The 14,722-nt window shown below is 32.5% G+C and overlaps 1 protein-coding gene across 1 annotated transcript; it reads right to left on the bottom strand.

Annotated features, from left to right (window-relative positions):
• Window positions 1–8,387: 8,387 nt before the first annotated feature.
• On the bottom strand, window positions 8,388–9,222 carry LOC120185287. Its single transcript, XM_039189550.1, has 5 exons — window positions 9,182–9,222; window positions 8,951–9,068; window positions 8,690–8,883; window positions 8,542–8,605; window positions 8,388–8,423 (listed from the first exon to the last, which is right to left on the bottom strand). The coding sequence occupies exons 1-5, from the start codon at window positions 9,220–9,222 to the stop codon at window positions 8,388–8,390; spliced, it is 453 nt and encodes a 150-aa protein (XP_039045481.1).
• Between the last annotated feature and the right edge of the window lie 5,500 nt (window positions 9,223–14,722).

Below are 14,722 nucleotides of genomic sequence, written 5' to 3'. Positions count from 1 at the left end.
GCAATAAAACGGTTAAGGAATCAATTTTGTTAGAGAATAGTACAGCTAGCAATATGTTATGAGCCATTTTCTATAAAAAAAAATTAGTTGTAATTAGATTAAAAAATTATCAATGAAAATGCTATGATTTTGTTTTCTTCAATCTAAATTATCTATTTCTTAAACCCTTTCTTATTTTCTTGAGCAATTCATCATAATTGGTAATCAGAGCACGATTTTTTGATCCAAAAGTACAAATTTTTTTTCAAACTGGGTAAATCAAAGAAAACTTAGCATATGACTCACCCTGATCAACCGCCAGTTATTCCTGCTGATCCAACAGAGTCTTCTGAAGTGGAAGTAATTCCTACTTGGTGGCTTAATCAACAGAGTGCCTTGGAGCAGAGGATGCAGGTTTTGGAGATAACCACGAGTGAAACGAAAAGTCTTTTCCATTAACTTTTGGGATTGATGCAGAAAACTGGGACTGAGTCGGGACATTCTTCTCCTGCAGAAAGACAGCCAATGCCTACAGCTCAGCCTAAAGAACCAAGTAAAAAGCCTCTACAAGTTACAGTTATTGATGATCGTGAGAGGTATTCATTTCATCCGGGACAACCAGGGATTTTGGCAGCAAAACCTAGTTTGCCACAGGATGATAATCAACAAGTCCATGATGTTTTAAAAATGAAAGTAGTGCCTAATACAACTGATTCAGGGGAACAATCTATCATTAAGGGCTATTCACTCATGGAAAAGCATTCCAGCAACAACAATAATGGTATGTTTCTTCCAAACCCAAAAGTAGAGCTCCAATTTTTTTATGGCAGTAATCCTATAAGTTGGATCAGAAAATGTGAGAAGTATTTTTCTATTTTTTTCATTCCTGAATTTCAAAAGTTAGAGATAGCTGCTATGTATTTCACTGGTAGAGCTGAAGTATGGTTTGATGGGTATATCATAAAAAGAGTCGAGTTACTTGGCATGAATTTGTTTCTGACATGTGTCATCGATTTGTTGATAAGGGTTATATTGATGTTATTGATGAATTCAACAAATTAACTCAGTTATCTTCTGTTGAGGAGTATGAAGCTCAATTTGAGGAACTTCAACCCTACCTTCTTCAGATTAATCCTGAATTAGGAGGAGTATTTTGTTTCTAGTTTTTTAAGTGGTCTTAAGGAAGAATTGAAACATAAGGTAAAGGTTTTAGAACCAAATATTGTAGCTGAAGCTGCTAGAAAAGCAAAGTTATATGAGCTGTCCTTGGAAGTGGAAAGTAAAAGATTTAGAAGCATTCCATGACCAATACTGCCAGGAAATACTTCTAGTTCCAGAACATTTACTTCTTTAATGAATTCATCTTTGAAAAACAATCCAGGGTCCAATCAAAATAGACAACAGTTATTGGGTATAGGAGGGCAAATAATTTGTGCTATAAATGTGGTGATAAATTTACTCCTGATCATTATTGTAAAGTGAAGCAATTGAATTCTATGGAGGAGATGGTTGAGCAAGAGGAACAAGATGAATTACAGGCAGCACAAAATTCTGTTGATAGAATGACAATAGAGGAAAATGATCCTGAAATTTCTGTGAATGCCATAACTGGCAGTTCAGGAGGAAGCACTTTTCGAATCCAAGGATTCATTAAAGGCAAACCACTCAGTATTCTGATTGATAGTGGCAATACTCATAGTTTTTCACTAACAGGTGGGCTAAAGAAGGATTATAATTAGAGGAAACTAATCCATTAGTCATTACAATTGCTAATGGTGATAAGCTCTATAGTATAACAAAGAGTAAACAATTGAGTTGGGAAATGCAAGACTTCACTTTTATTCATGATTTCAGGGTGTTAAACCTTGGAGGTAGTGATATGGTCTTAGGATTTGACTGGATGAAGAAGTACAATCCAGTTTTGATGGATTTTAACAGTATGACTCTTAGTTTTAAGATGGGTGATCAAGACATTATGTTGAAAGGAGGGCTAAACAATGCTGCAATGAAGATAATTTCAGGCAATAAGATGCAGAAATTGATTACTAGAAATACTGATTTGGTAGGGGAAATGTATATGTTAAATGTTGAAGTTGGTGGCAATATAATTCCTCCTACAATACAAGCTGTAATAGCTGAATATAAGGATGTGTTTGAAGAACCTACTGGAATGCCTCCAATAAGGAAGCATGATCATTCTATTATCCTTAAGAAAGGTACTGAAACAGTCAATGTCAGACCATATAGGATGCCTTATCATCAGAAAACAGAAGTTGAGAAATAAGTGGCTGACATGTTAGCTGCCTCAATTATTCAAACTAGCAAAAGCCCTTTTGTTTCTCCTTGTTTATTGGTTAAAAAGAAAGATGGAAGTTAGAGGATGTGCATTGATTATAGACAGTTGAATGCACTAACTGTTAAAAACAAGTTTCCTATTCCTATGGTGGATGATCTCTTGGATGAACTAGCTGGAACTAAATTTTTTTCTAAGCTGGATTTGAGATCTGGTTATTGGCAGATTTGAATTAAACCTGAAGATATTCCTAAAACAACATTCAGGACACATCATGGCCATTTTGAATTCAAGGCAATGCCCTTTGGTTTAACTAATGCACCAGCTACTTTTCAAGCTCTTATGAATGATTTATTTAGAGCATATCTCAGGAAATTTGTTCTAGTTTTCTTTGATGATATCTTAATCTACAGTCTTGATTTGCATAGTCATGAAGAGCACTTAAGAATTGTTTTGGATATTTTAAGGAAAAACCAGTTGTTTGCTAAGAGAACTAAATATTTTTTTGGCCAAGCTGAAGTGGAGTATTTTGGTCATACTATTTCACAATATGGAGTAGCTACAGATTCATCAAAAATTAATGTTATTCAGGAGTGGTCTATTCCAAAGAATCTGAAATCTTTGCGAGGGTTTTTTAGTCTTACTGGTTATTACAGAAAGTTTATTAAGGGGTATGGTGAAATTAGTAAACCCCTCACTACAATGTTGAAGAAGGATCAGTTTGTTTGGGCTGATGAGGCTAAGAATGCATTTATCAACCTTAAGAATACTATGTGTACTGCTCCAGTACTAGCTCTGCTAGATTTCACAAAATAGTTTTATTTGAAAATTATGCTAGTTCCAAATGCATAGGGGCAGTTTTATCTCAGGAGGGTAGACCACTTGCTTACTTCAGTAAAGCTTTGGGACCAAAACAGGTTGATTTATCTATTTATAAGAAAGAGTATTTAGCTATTTTAATGGTTATTTCTAAATGGAGGCATTATTTGGAAGGCATTCCTTTTATAATTAAAACATATCATGAGTCCTTGAAGCACTTGCTCGAACAGAAGCTAACTACTACAATTCAAAATAAGGGTCTTACAAAATTGCTGGGATTGGATTATTCCATTTAATTTCGTAAAGGTAAACACAACAGAGCTGCTGATGCTTTATCGAGATAGTTTGAAGAAAATTATGATTTCCAACAGTTATCTGCTACAGTAGTTATTCCTACTTGGGTCACTGAGGTGGAAAACAGTTATGAAACTGATTCCTTGGCTAAGGATTTAATTCCTAAATTTCTATTTGATCCTAATGGCATGAATGATTAGTCCTACACTAGAGGAATTCTAAGATATAAAGGAAGAGTGTATATTGGTGACACAGGAGGATTAAGGAATCAGCTGCTTTCTACACTTCATGATTCACCACAAGGTGGCCATTCTGGCATACATGCTACTTATCATCGACTGAAATTGTACTTTTATTGGAAAGTAATGAAGACACTGGTTAAACAATATGTTCAACAGTGTGATGTTTGTCAAAGAATTAAATAAGAACATGTCTTATAACCAGGGTTACTACAACCATTACCTATTCCACAACAAGCTTGGGAGTTCATTACCATGGACTTTATTGAGGGGTTGCCTCCTTCTAATAGATACAACTCTATTTTGGTGGTAATTGACAAGTTCACTAAATATGGGCATTTTTTACCACTGATTCATTCTTTTACAGCTTCTGATGTTGCTAAAGTCTACTTAGAGCATGTTTACAAACTTCATGGACAACCTAAAGTTGCTCTTTCTAATCGAGACAAGATTTTTACCAGTGTTTTTTGGAAGGAGTTATTGAAATTATTAGGGACTACAACCCTATTTACAACTGCCTATCATCCTCAAACGGATGGTCAGACAGAGAGACTTAATCAATGTCTGGAGCAATACTTAAGAGGACTTTTTTTTAAAGCCTGATTCATGGGCTAAGTGGATTTCTCATGCTAAATGGTGGTATAATACAAGTTTTCATACAACATTGGGTACTACTCCCTTTACTACTTTATATGGTTATATACAACCAACTATGACTTGGACTACTGACTCACAAGTAGCTGATATGCAACAGTTTATGAAAGACAAAGACAATATCAATAGTATACTACTTGATCAACTTAATAAAGCACAACATCGAATGAAACATTATGCAGATCAGAAAAGAAGTAATAGACAATTTATGGAAGGTGATGAGGTTTACCTTAAGCTTCAACTTTATAAGCAGACCTATTTGGCTCTGCGAAGAAACTTGAAGTTGTCTGCTCGTTATTATGGCCCCTACAAAATCAAATGAATAATTGGATTAGTCGCATATGAATTGGATTTACCAAATCATTCTCGACTTCATCATGTTTTTCATATTAGTCTTTTGAAACGAAAAATTGGGGATAACAGTGTTGCTACCAGAGACCCACTTGAACTTACTGTTGATGGCCAGCTTCGTGTTTATCCTGCGATTGTTTTGGATAAATGAGTCATTAAGAGAAACAACAAGGCAATTACACAATTATTGATTAAATGGTCGAATATGGGAGTCGAAAATGCTACCTGGGAGGATTTCACCGTACTGTGCTCTCAATTCCCTGATTTTGATTCTTGGGGACAAGCATCGATTGCTGCTGGGGGTACTGTCATGACCCATGAAGCGAAATTGGAAGTTAATGAGGGAGAAAAGGGAAACATGGTGAGTCTAGGGATTTCAATGGAAGCTAATGTGGAAGAAAGGAGAAATACGGGGAATCTAGGGATTTTAAATGAAAAGGGAATTATATTTGATGAAGTGAATGGACAGAAGAATTGGGTGAAGAATATACCTGATGAGCAGATGGACCAGGCGTGGGAAATGGGTAAGGAAGCAAAGGATCAGATGGATGATGGGCCAGAGAATGAGACAAGCCCAACAACCTGAAATCACCAAAAGCAATAAAACGGTTAAGGAATCAAATTTGTTAGAGAAGAGTACAGCTGGCAATATGTTATGAGCCATTTTCTATAAAAAAATCAGTTGTAATCAGATTAAAATATTATCAATGAAAATGCTATGATTCTGTTTTCTTCAACCTAAATTCTCTATTTCTTAAACCCTTTCTTATTTTCTTGAGCAATTCATCACACAGTTCTGCAAACCAGGGGATAACTGGATGCTTTATGGTAATTTCTTTGTTATGATTTTTTCAATTTTTAGTGTTTTATTTGTTCTGGGGACAAATGAAAGCTTTTTTTAGGTTTTTTTTAATCTGATTCAAAATTAGGATTTTTTTTAATCTGTATCTAAAATGACAATATTTTTTAGGGTATTCTTAATCTCTATTCATGGATTTTGTTAGGGTTCTGATTATTTTTTTTAAGGTTATGTATTCAAACTGATTCGGTGGGGGATTTTGTTTGTCTGTTATGGTTCATTGGAATTCTGAAATGATTGAATATATATGATTTTTATGATTTTTTGGGATTGAGTGATTGTATATATAATATGTTGTTTCTGTTGGATTTATTGTATGTGATTGTATGCCCTTTATAATATGTTTTTCTGTTATATAATATTCATTTTTTTTTGTAAACAACATTGTTTTACATTGAATGCAATTTAAAATTGTGTAAATAATTTAGAATTGTTTACTGACATTATTATAACTAGAGTTGCCAATCATGCTTTTTTATGGTTCATTAGGATTGAGTGATTGTATATACAATATGTTTTTATTGTATGTGATGTTGTATGACTTTATATTGTATAAACATGTTTAAAATGTGTAAAAAAAAGGATATCATAGTATATAAATACAGTAGGATTTAAATGTGTATAAAAATAGTATGATTTAATAGTGTATAAACGACAGTAGGATATAACGGTGTTTAAATATGTTTAAACATCATGTTTTCTGACATTGTATGCAATAATATTATGTATATAAAAACAATATGTTTTAGGTTTTAGTTGTATAAAACATTATATGATTTAATAATATATAAAAACAGTATAGGTTTTAAAAGTGTATGAAACAGTATGTTTTAGGGTTTAGTTGCATAAAACTATTTAAATGTGTATAAACAGTTGGATTTAATAGATGCAGTAGGTAACAAATAGGTATAAACGGTTGGATTTAATAAACAATTTGTTATAAAAATAGCATGTCTTAAATGTGTATAATATTTGTAATAAATGCAGTAGATTGTTTATTGATAGCTTAATGATATTAATTGATATAGTTGACTGTTATACTTTACAGATCATGGGTCATAAAAATTTACATGTGTCATTCATTATGGTGGGCACTTTGTGTCTTCACCCATAATGAAGTATACTTCAAAATATATAGCATGCATCGATTTGGTTGATATAGATGCATTTTTTATGTTTATTATATGTGATATAGTCCAGAAGATAGGTTTAGATGGTGCTTTTGAGATTTTTTGGATAGTACCAGGAGTTGTCTTGTCTACTGCTTTTGTTAGGCCATTAAAGAATGATCATGACTGTATGAAAATGATAAACAGAATGTCTCGCAAAAGATACTTACATATTTTTCTGGGACAAAATGGTGGATAAGTTGGAGATGAAAAAGTTTCGATGGATGTAAAACAATCTAAAGAAAAACAAGTTGTTGTAGAGAAAGAACAATTTGGAGAACAAGAAGCTGCTTAAGAAGGTACTGAACAAGTTGAAGAAGAAGTTGAACATATAGAGGATGAACAAAAATAATCTAAAGATAGAGAAGATTTTGAGGTTAGTGATAGTGATTATGATTGGGGGAGGACAAAAAGAGTACATGGAGAATATAAGAATTAGGGTTCAAAGGAAAATGAATAGTCTTGGGACTGAGGGTGTGAGCGTAGATCCTGACTGGAATCAGAGAATGAAAAATCTGTTAAACTATACAGTGAGCATGATTCTGACTCAGATGGGCCTAAGTATCATGAATTCAATGTTGACAGTGACATGGCAAACCCTCAAATTGTTAAGGGTCTGATATTCCCAAATAAGAATTCAATCAAGGAAGCTGTCAAACAATATGGGAGGGTCAATAGGGTGGCAGTGAAGTTAAAAAAAAAGACAACAGAAGGTTGCAAGTAATATGTAAGGAAGACTGCCTTTGGAAACTCTGGGTTGCCCCAATGTCACTTACAGCCTGGTGGCTTATGGATTTGTTTATTATTTTTAAATTGTCATGTCACATATCTATTAAGGGTTAACAGAAGTTAATGACAGAGGGACTAAAACCGGACAGATCGATAACGTTAGGGACCATTTCCCCTTGATTTTTAAATTGGTGACCAAAGTCAGTAATATCGAAAACATAGGGGACTTTTTTTTGGATAAGTAAGATTTTTATTTATCCAAGTAAGAAAAATACAAAGTTCCAAATAAGGATCAAAGACCACTATATACAACAAAAATGGTTAGTCTATATTCCAATTGTTACAAAGAAGCATATTAACACTATCAAGCCTATTGAAATCTCTATTCCTTTGTTGAATTCCAACTATTTCTTTAATAGAACCAAGAAAGTCTTCAACAGTTCGAAATTTGCCTTGAAATATGTGTCAATTTCTCTCCTCCCAAACTTTGTAGATGAAAGCACACCATACAATCTTCATAATGGAGGTTAATAAAGATTTACCTTTCCAAGTTAAAGAAGCCCAAGCAAGCTTGTTTTCCCATGACATCTGAGGTATGGACAGATGAGACAGTTTCAAAATACCATTCCAAAGAGAAGTAACCATAGTGCATTCAGCAAATAAATGATTTCTCGTTTCAAGAGCATCATTACAGAAAATACAATAACCATCAGTAGTGAGGCCCATACAAATGAGTCTCTCCCTCTCTCCCTAGTAGGGAGTCTATCAAGAATTGCTAACCAAGTAATAACATTAAATTTAAGGATGTGAAGGGGAAACCAAATAAGCTTTTTCCATGGGACTTTATCATTTTTGTGTCTTACTTCTTCCCAAATCCCTTTTTTTAGTCGTAATACTAGCATTAAGAATGGGGATGGCATCAGTTTTCAGTTTCAAAAGTTTTTTGAAGATGTAGCTTGAGGATGCACTAGTAGACATTTGGCTAAAGTCATTAGATTTGATTACTTAAGAATATGTCCAAGCAATCCACAAAGAACCTTGACCAACAAGAAGGTTATGAATTAACAGAATCATGCAAACCTTATTCCAAGATTTTAAATCTTTTAAGCCTAGCCCTCCTTCAGATTTAGGATTGCATAAATTACTCCAACTTACCCTTGCTCCAGAGGATGAAGTGTCAGAGCCTCTCCATAGATATCTTGAGCAAAGTTGGTTTATTCTGTTAATAACAAATTGAGGAAGTAGGAATTGACAACACCAGAAGTTTGCAATGTTTTGTAAAACAGTTTTTATGAGTTCTAACCTTCCAGCATAGCTTAAATGTCTCCCAGACCACTGGTGGATTCTGGATCTGATCTTATCAATAAGGAGGGAGCAGTCCTTAATTGTGAGTTTCCGAGAAACAAGCGGAACCCCTAGATATCTCACTGGCAGAAGTCCAAACTTGAAACCAGTAGAGGTTTTGATAAGTTTCAGGGTTCCTTGGAGAAATTCATGCTGCAAAATTTTTAGATTTAGCCATGTTAAGTTGGAGTCCAGAGATTTCATAAAATTTATGAAGAACAGAAAGAACTCCAGCAATTGACTCCATATTTCCCTTGCAAAAGATTAGAAGGTCATCAACAAAAGTGAGATGTGTGAGCCCAATTTTCTTGCATTTAGGATGATAACTGAATAAACCTCTGTTGGGAGCAAGATTAAGGAGCTTAGAAAGAAAATTCATAGCTAGGACAAAAAGAATGGGTGATAAAGGATCACCCTGCCTAAGTCCCCTTTCACTTTTGGCATAGTTTACCCTTGTTTAAAAGTTTCAACATAGGCAATGCAGATTCTCATTATTGTATATAATGCAGGTTAAATCACACATTGAAATGGCATATTATGATATCCAAACTCTCGATTTTCACTTACAATACTTTTGGTTGTATGACATATACAACCAAAACCCACTTTGTATTAAATAGTATACGATGCATCTTTGCGGTCACATAAGTTAAAAGGTGCATCCAACTGGAAACATCTTTGTTAAGGTATGACGAACTAGCCACACTTTTAATTTATGTGACCGAAAAATGTATTATTTCCCTAAATAATTTCTTTTTGAGTGTTATCTCCATAATTTATTTTAGAATAAATATTATGCCCGTACATAAATCCGAATATATATATATATAGGTAGACAAGAGCCCATCACACTAGTTGTGAGCAGTAGAACTGCCTTGATGCCGTCCATTTCCGACAGCAGCGGGGTGGCTGGTGCCGGATTGAGCCTCATTTGTAGTCTTCTGTATCATAAATATGATGTCGTCGTCAACGTTGAAATCATTATCAATCACTGCTTTAATAATCAAGTTCACCAAGTCATCAATCAATTTTGCGTTTGCTTTACACTCTGCAATCACTCTCTTGACCTCTTTGAGTGAACTTTCCCAATGTATTAGCCTTGCTTCGATGCTTATTTCCTCTCGCGCTCCACTCATTTCAGTATTTATTGCCTTAAACAAATCCTGCATGAAACAAGAATTGACACTCGGACCAAAATTCAAATATTACTATTGTCTTATTAAACGTTAATTATAGATTGGGAAGGTCATTTCATTTGAATTATATAATCTGAATTAATTCATAAATAAATTTAATATCAATAATTATTATAAAATTAGAAAGTTAAAGGAGAGAAAAAACTTCCAAACCTTTAAACCATGCACATAAAATAAATAAGAAAATTAAATGGCTCTCAGTACTGGACTAAAAAATAAACACATCCGATTTTAAAAAATTAAATCACTTATATAACCTTATTAATATAATGTTGCATATAATTTATTAATTTAACATATTTATCTTTTCATTTAAAAAATATTTATTTTTCCTTTAACTAAATTGATATCCAATTCACCTATGACACTAACTCAATGAAAAGTTTAATGTTACTGTACAAATATAATATTAAGTTTTAAATATTTTTATTCAATTTATAAACTTTATTTATTAGATATCAAATTTGAAACATTGTTTATAAAAATACCAAGTTTACTATTCATACTAATATCTCGACAAATGTAAATGGCAAGGTTAATGTATTGAAAAAGTTAACACTCTCAACCCTCGAATTTCTCGAAATTGTTCCACTGATATAATTTAATTGAGTTCATACTTTGATACTTGCAGATATTGAATTTGACATTTGAAATTCAATATTTTGGTGATTAAAATTGAATTTTTGGTTACAAAAATCTTTTATTAATTCTTTTGTTAATATAAAATCAATCGATCGATTGAATTTAATTCAATTAATAGTCTTTTTGATACAACAATATAAGAACATATGATAAAATATATATTTAAATGTTTAACATACTCGGATATAAAGGTGTGGAGGAATCTGAATAGTCTAATTATAATATCAAAAAATATAAGATCGATTACTTTAAATAACCTATTTCAAAATATATAATTTCCTCAAGTATGATATTAACTTAATCTGTAAATAAACATGCACACAAACTCTCAGATACAATGTTAACTTAATCATAAATTTTCTGCAGTATGTTTATGCCTTATCGGTACATTAATTTTTTTTTAAAAAATATTACTTGTGATCTCCCCATGCTATTAAGAAAAATCTAATAAAACTTGAGTTTTAAATTAACCTAAATATATCAAATACATTTAAATTTAAATTTAAAATACAAGTAATAATGAAATTTGTTACATCTTTTAAACTTATATGGTTAACGGATAAAAACAAGGGTAAACTACATATTTAGTATTTAAACTATTAATTTTATTCCGTTTTGGTACCTACACTTCATTTTGTCTCAAAATCATACCTAACGTTTAGTTTAGGTTTCAATTTGGTATCGGTCGTTAAGAAATTAACAAAACTGCTGACATTACATTTTTTTTATTTTTTTTCAATGATGGCATGACATTACCTTATAGTGACACGTCGACGTTACCATTATGTTTTTAAAGGTGGAGTATCAAAATAAAATCTAAACTAAACGCTCAGTATGATTTTGAAATAAATTAAAATCCAGGTATCAAAACGAAATAAAAGTAATAGTTTAGATGCTGCACGTGTAGTTTACTCTAAAAATAATATAAGAATTGGCTTTGAAGAGAATAGATAATCGAAGCATTACCATGTGTGTCTGCAATGGGTTGAAAGTACCATAACTTTTGTGGACCGGAGGGCTACTGTAGAGTCAATTTTGGGGGGGGGGGGTTATAAGAAAAAAATGTCACGCAACTACCAGGAAATATCATATCTCCTTTCCTCGTAATTACCACATAGTTGCTTATTATTATTATTAGGGATAAACTAAATTTTAGTCCTTAAATTTGATAATGTTTCTAATTCAATCCTTAAACTTGATTTTACTCCACAACAATCTTTAACTTTATAGTTTTTCTCATTTCTGTCTTTTTGATGATGTGCGGGGACGGAGCTATATTAAGGCTGGGAGGGGCTGTAGCCTCCCAATCCCACAAAGAATTTTTGTTTACATTATATATATATAATTGAAATACTTATGGGATAACTACAAATTGTCCCCTCGCTTTCAAAAAAAAAGTTATACATTGCCCCCGAATTGGGATCTTAGCTCCGTCCCTGATGATGTGACACTATAATATTATATCATATCATCAAAAAGAGTGAAATTAGTTTTAAAAAAATCAATTTCAATGACCATTATGGATAAAAAAAAGTTCAGGGGCCCATTTAAAAAATTATCAAATTCAAAAGGATGAAAGGTACTTTATCCTTTAGTATTATGTGATACAGTGATGGTGATTTTTTTCTTTCTAAGAAATTTTAATTAATATTTAAAATAAATAATTAAGCACGAGATTGTTTCAATCTCGGTGGTAAATGAATTGTTGTTATTTCTTGAGGTCCAGGATTTGAACACCATAAATGCTTGGGGTTTGAATGTTCAATGTCAAATGATTAAGAGTTATCTTTAAACAACATTGTCTTACACTTACTCTATATTTTTATAAAAAAAAAACTACAGACAATGATAAATTAAAATTACTTCTAAAAATTTGTTTATTTTTTATGTGTATTTGTAAAAGTTTATTAGGAAATAATTATGTTTAATATAATAAGTTTGTCAATGCCAAATAGTAATAGGTTAAATGCATATATTACTTTAAAAGTTATATATTTTTCTGATTTTGTCCATATAAGATCAACTTAGTACTTGAGTTGTGGTTACACAACAGTTACCACCGCTTGTCCACTGTTACCCTACACAAAACATGACGTGGTGTAATCAATGAACAGTGTACAGCGCTTCATCGATTGGCGGTCAATTGCGTGATTTCCAATGCATGCATAGCCTCTTCCGATCGTCCAATGATTGAAGGAATATGCCAAATCAAGTTTTCCAAGGCCTACATCGGCTTCACCGGTCATCCCACCCCCTTCATCGATTGGCCAATGCTCGTACGAGTACGCCAGAATCCACCAGTTGCGCCGCTTCCAAGGCGTCCATCGATTTCACCGATGGCCAGTTAATGAACCAGCGTATCTGCCAAAATCAAGCGATTGCGACTGAGCCAAGGCATGCATCGCCCTAAAAAACAACACTTTACCTCGTCTAGTCTCTCTCTTAAAAAAGAAGGAAAAAACAAAGGCATACTTCGCCTTTACCTCATCTGTTTTTTGGATCGTCCAGCAAAAGAATTGTTTTTTTTAATATTAAATAAAAAGTTAAGGTGCAATAAAGGTAACATAATTCTAATATGAAAAAAAATACCGAAGAAAAATAAAAGCAAAATCTTCACTTGAATACATACTTCATTTTTCAAAAAGAAATTAGCAACTATCAATAATTTATCGTCTGTATTTGAATTTAGATGCAATATTAATGTAAGCATGGACATTGAAAGAATAAATATGACAGGTTATGCTATGAACGATTTTGAGTGTATCAATAAACTGTCGCAAAAGGGATCTAACTATACTATACCATCAATCTTTCTTGATTAGGGATGGGCACGGAACCCGAATTCGACGGGTTTCGATTGAGAGTTTTTTTTAATAAATTGAGTTCGGGTTAGGTTTTTTAAAGGGTATGTTCGGGTCGTGTTGAGTTTGAGTTTAGGGTGAAAATACACAACCCGACTTGACCCCAAAAATAATATAATTATATCTTATATATTTAGGAATAATTGTAATAATATCTCTCTCTAAATTAATTTTCAATTAGATCCCTATTTTATTGAATAAAATAATTTTTTTTATAAAGATATTTGTTTCGATTGGATCAGGTCGAGTTCAAATTTTTCTCAAAAGGTTGATCAAGTTTTGTGTTGAGTGAAGTCACCCTAAACTTGGGCCTGGTCGAGTTTCTAGTAGAGGGTGTATATTTTTGTATTGAGTCTAGTTGGGTTTGGGGCCAACCCGACCCATGTCCATCCTTATTCATGATCAGGAAATACGTCGTGATGAATACAAAACGAAACGCTAAATTACATAATGATAGACAAAAATATACCGTATCATTAAGACAAATAAAAGTAAACACTTCGAAAACATATAAAAAGAAAGAAACTAAAACAATAAGAATATATATTCAGATCTAAATCAAATGAAAATTAAGTAAAAGAAAAAAAAATAAAAAGAAAGGAGAGACGACAGCACTAGACTGTCGCTTAAAACGACATTTAAAAAATTAAAGAGTAAAATATAAAAAAATAATTGTAACATAAAAAATAGAAATATATTTGAGAGGAAGACCACTACAATTGTCGATATCTCATAAATCCGAGGAAAAGCAAAATTAAAGAGAGACAGTGGCGGCCGATGTAAGCTGTAAGCAGAACACTAATAACTAAACCATGGAAGAAGAGAGATCGATATTCCTATAATTGGTCGACAGATTCAAAATATTCATATTATTTTACTTTTTGGAAGTTTAAATCTCGACATTACCTTGAAAATGTAATATCTCTCCAACTAATAAAAAAATCGATTTCCCTTTAATAACATCTAAATACATCTCATGAACTTGTTAGCTCGATGATGAGAAATTAAAGGTTACAGAAGAGGGAAGGAAGTGATATTTAAAGGATAATCCAAAACAAAAAACAAAAGAAGAAGTACACACTAATTGGTAACTGTTATCAAAATTTGTCTTCAACACAAGTTGCTATTAACGGTATTGTTCTCCTCGCTTAAAGAAAGGCAGGCTGTCACCAACAAATTCCACAATCAAATTGGTTTTTCCGAGTTCGATTGAACTTGAATCGAGTTTGAGTTCGAAATTCAATCGAGTTTCTGATTAAGTCTGAGAATATTTTGAGTTCAATTTTTTTGAGT

The sequence above is a fragment of the Hibiscus syriacus genome, unplaced genomic scaffold, assembly GCF_006381635.1.
Source record: "Hibiscus syriacus cultivar Baekdansim isolate YM2019G1 unplaced genomic scaffold, ASM638163v2 tig00113096_pilon, whole genome shotgun sequence".
Lineage (NCBI taxonomy): Eukaryota > Viridiplantae > Streptophyta > Magnoliopsida > Malvales > Malvaceae > Hibiscus > Hibiscus syriacus.
This window is presented reverse-complemented; position numbering and strand designations above follow the sequence as displayed.

Bases quoted from the DNA above. Each gene is read 5' to 3' on its own strand.
- LOC120185287 (XM_039189550.1), bottom strand. From the start codon at position 9,222: ATGAGAATCTGCATTGCCTATGTTGAAACTTTTAAACAAGG. The intron at 8,606-8,689 runs GTTAGAACTCAT...TGTTATTAACAG, and splicing joins CATTTAAGCTATGCTGGAAG to AATAAACCAACTTTGCTCAA. The intron at 8,424-8,541 runs GTAAGTTGGAGT...TTGTTGGTCAAG, and splicing joins CTTCATCCTCTGGAGCAAGG to GTTCTTTGTGGATTGCTTGG.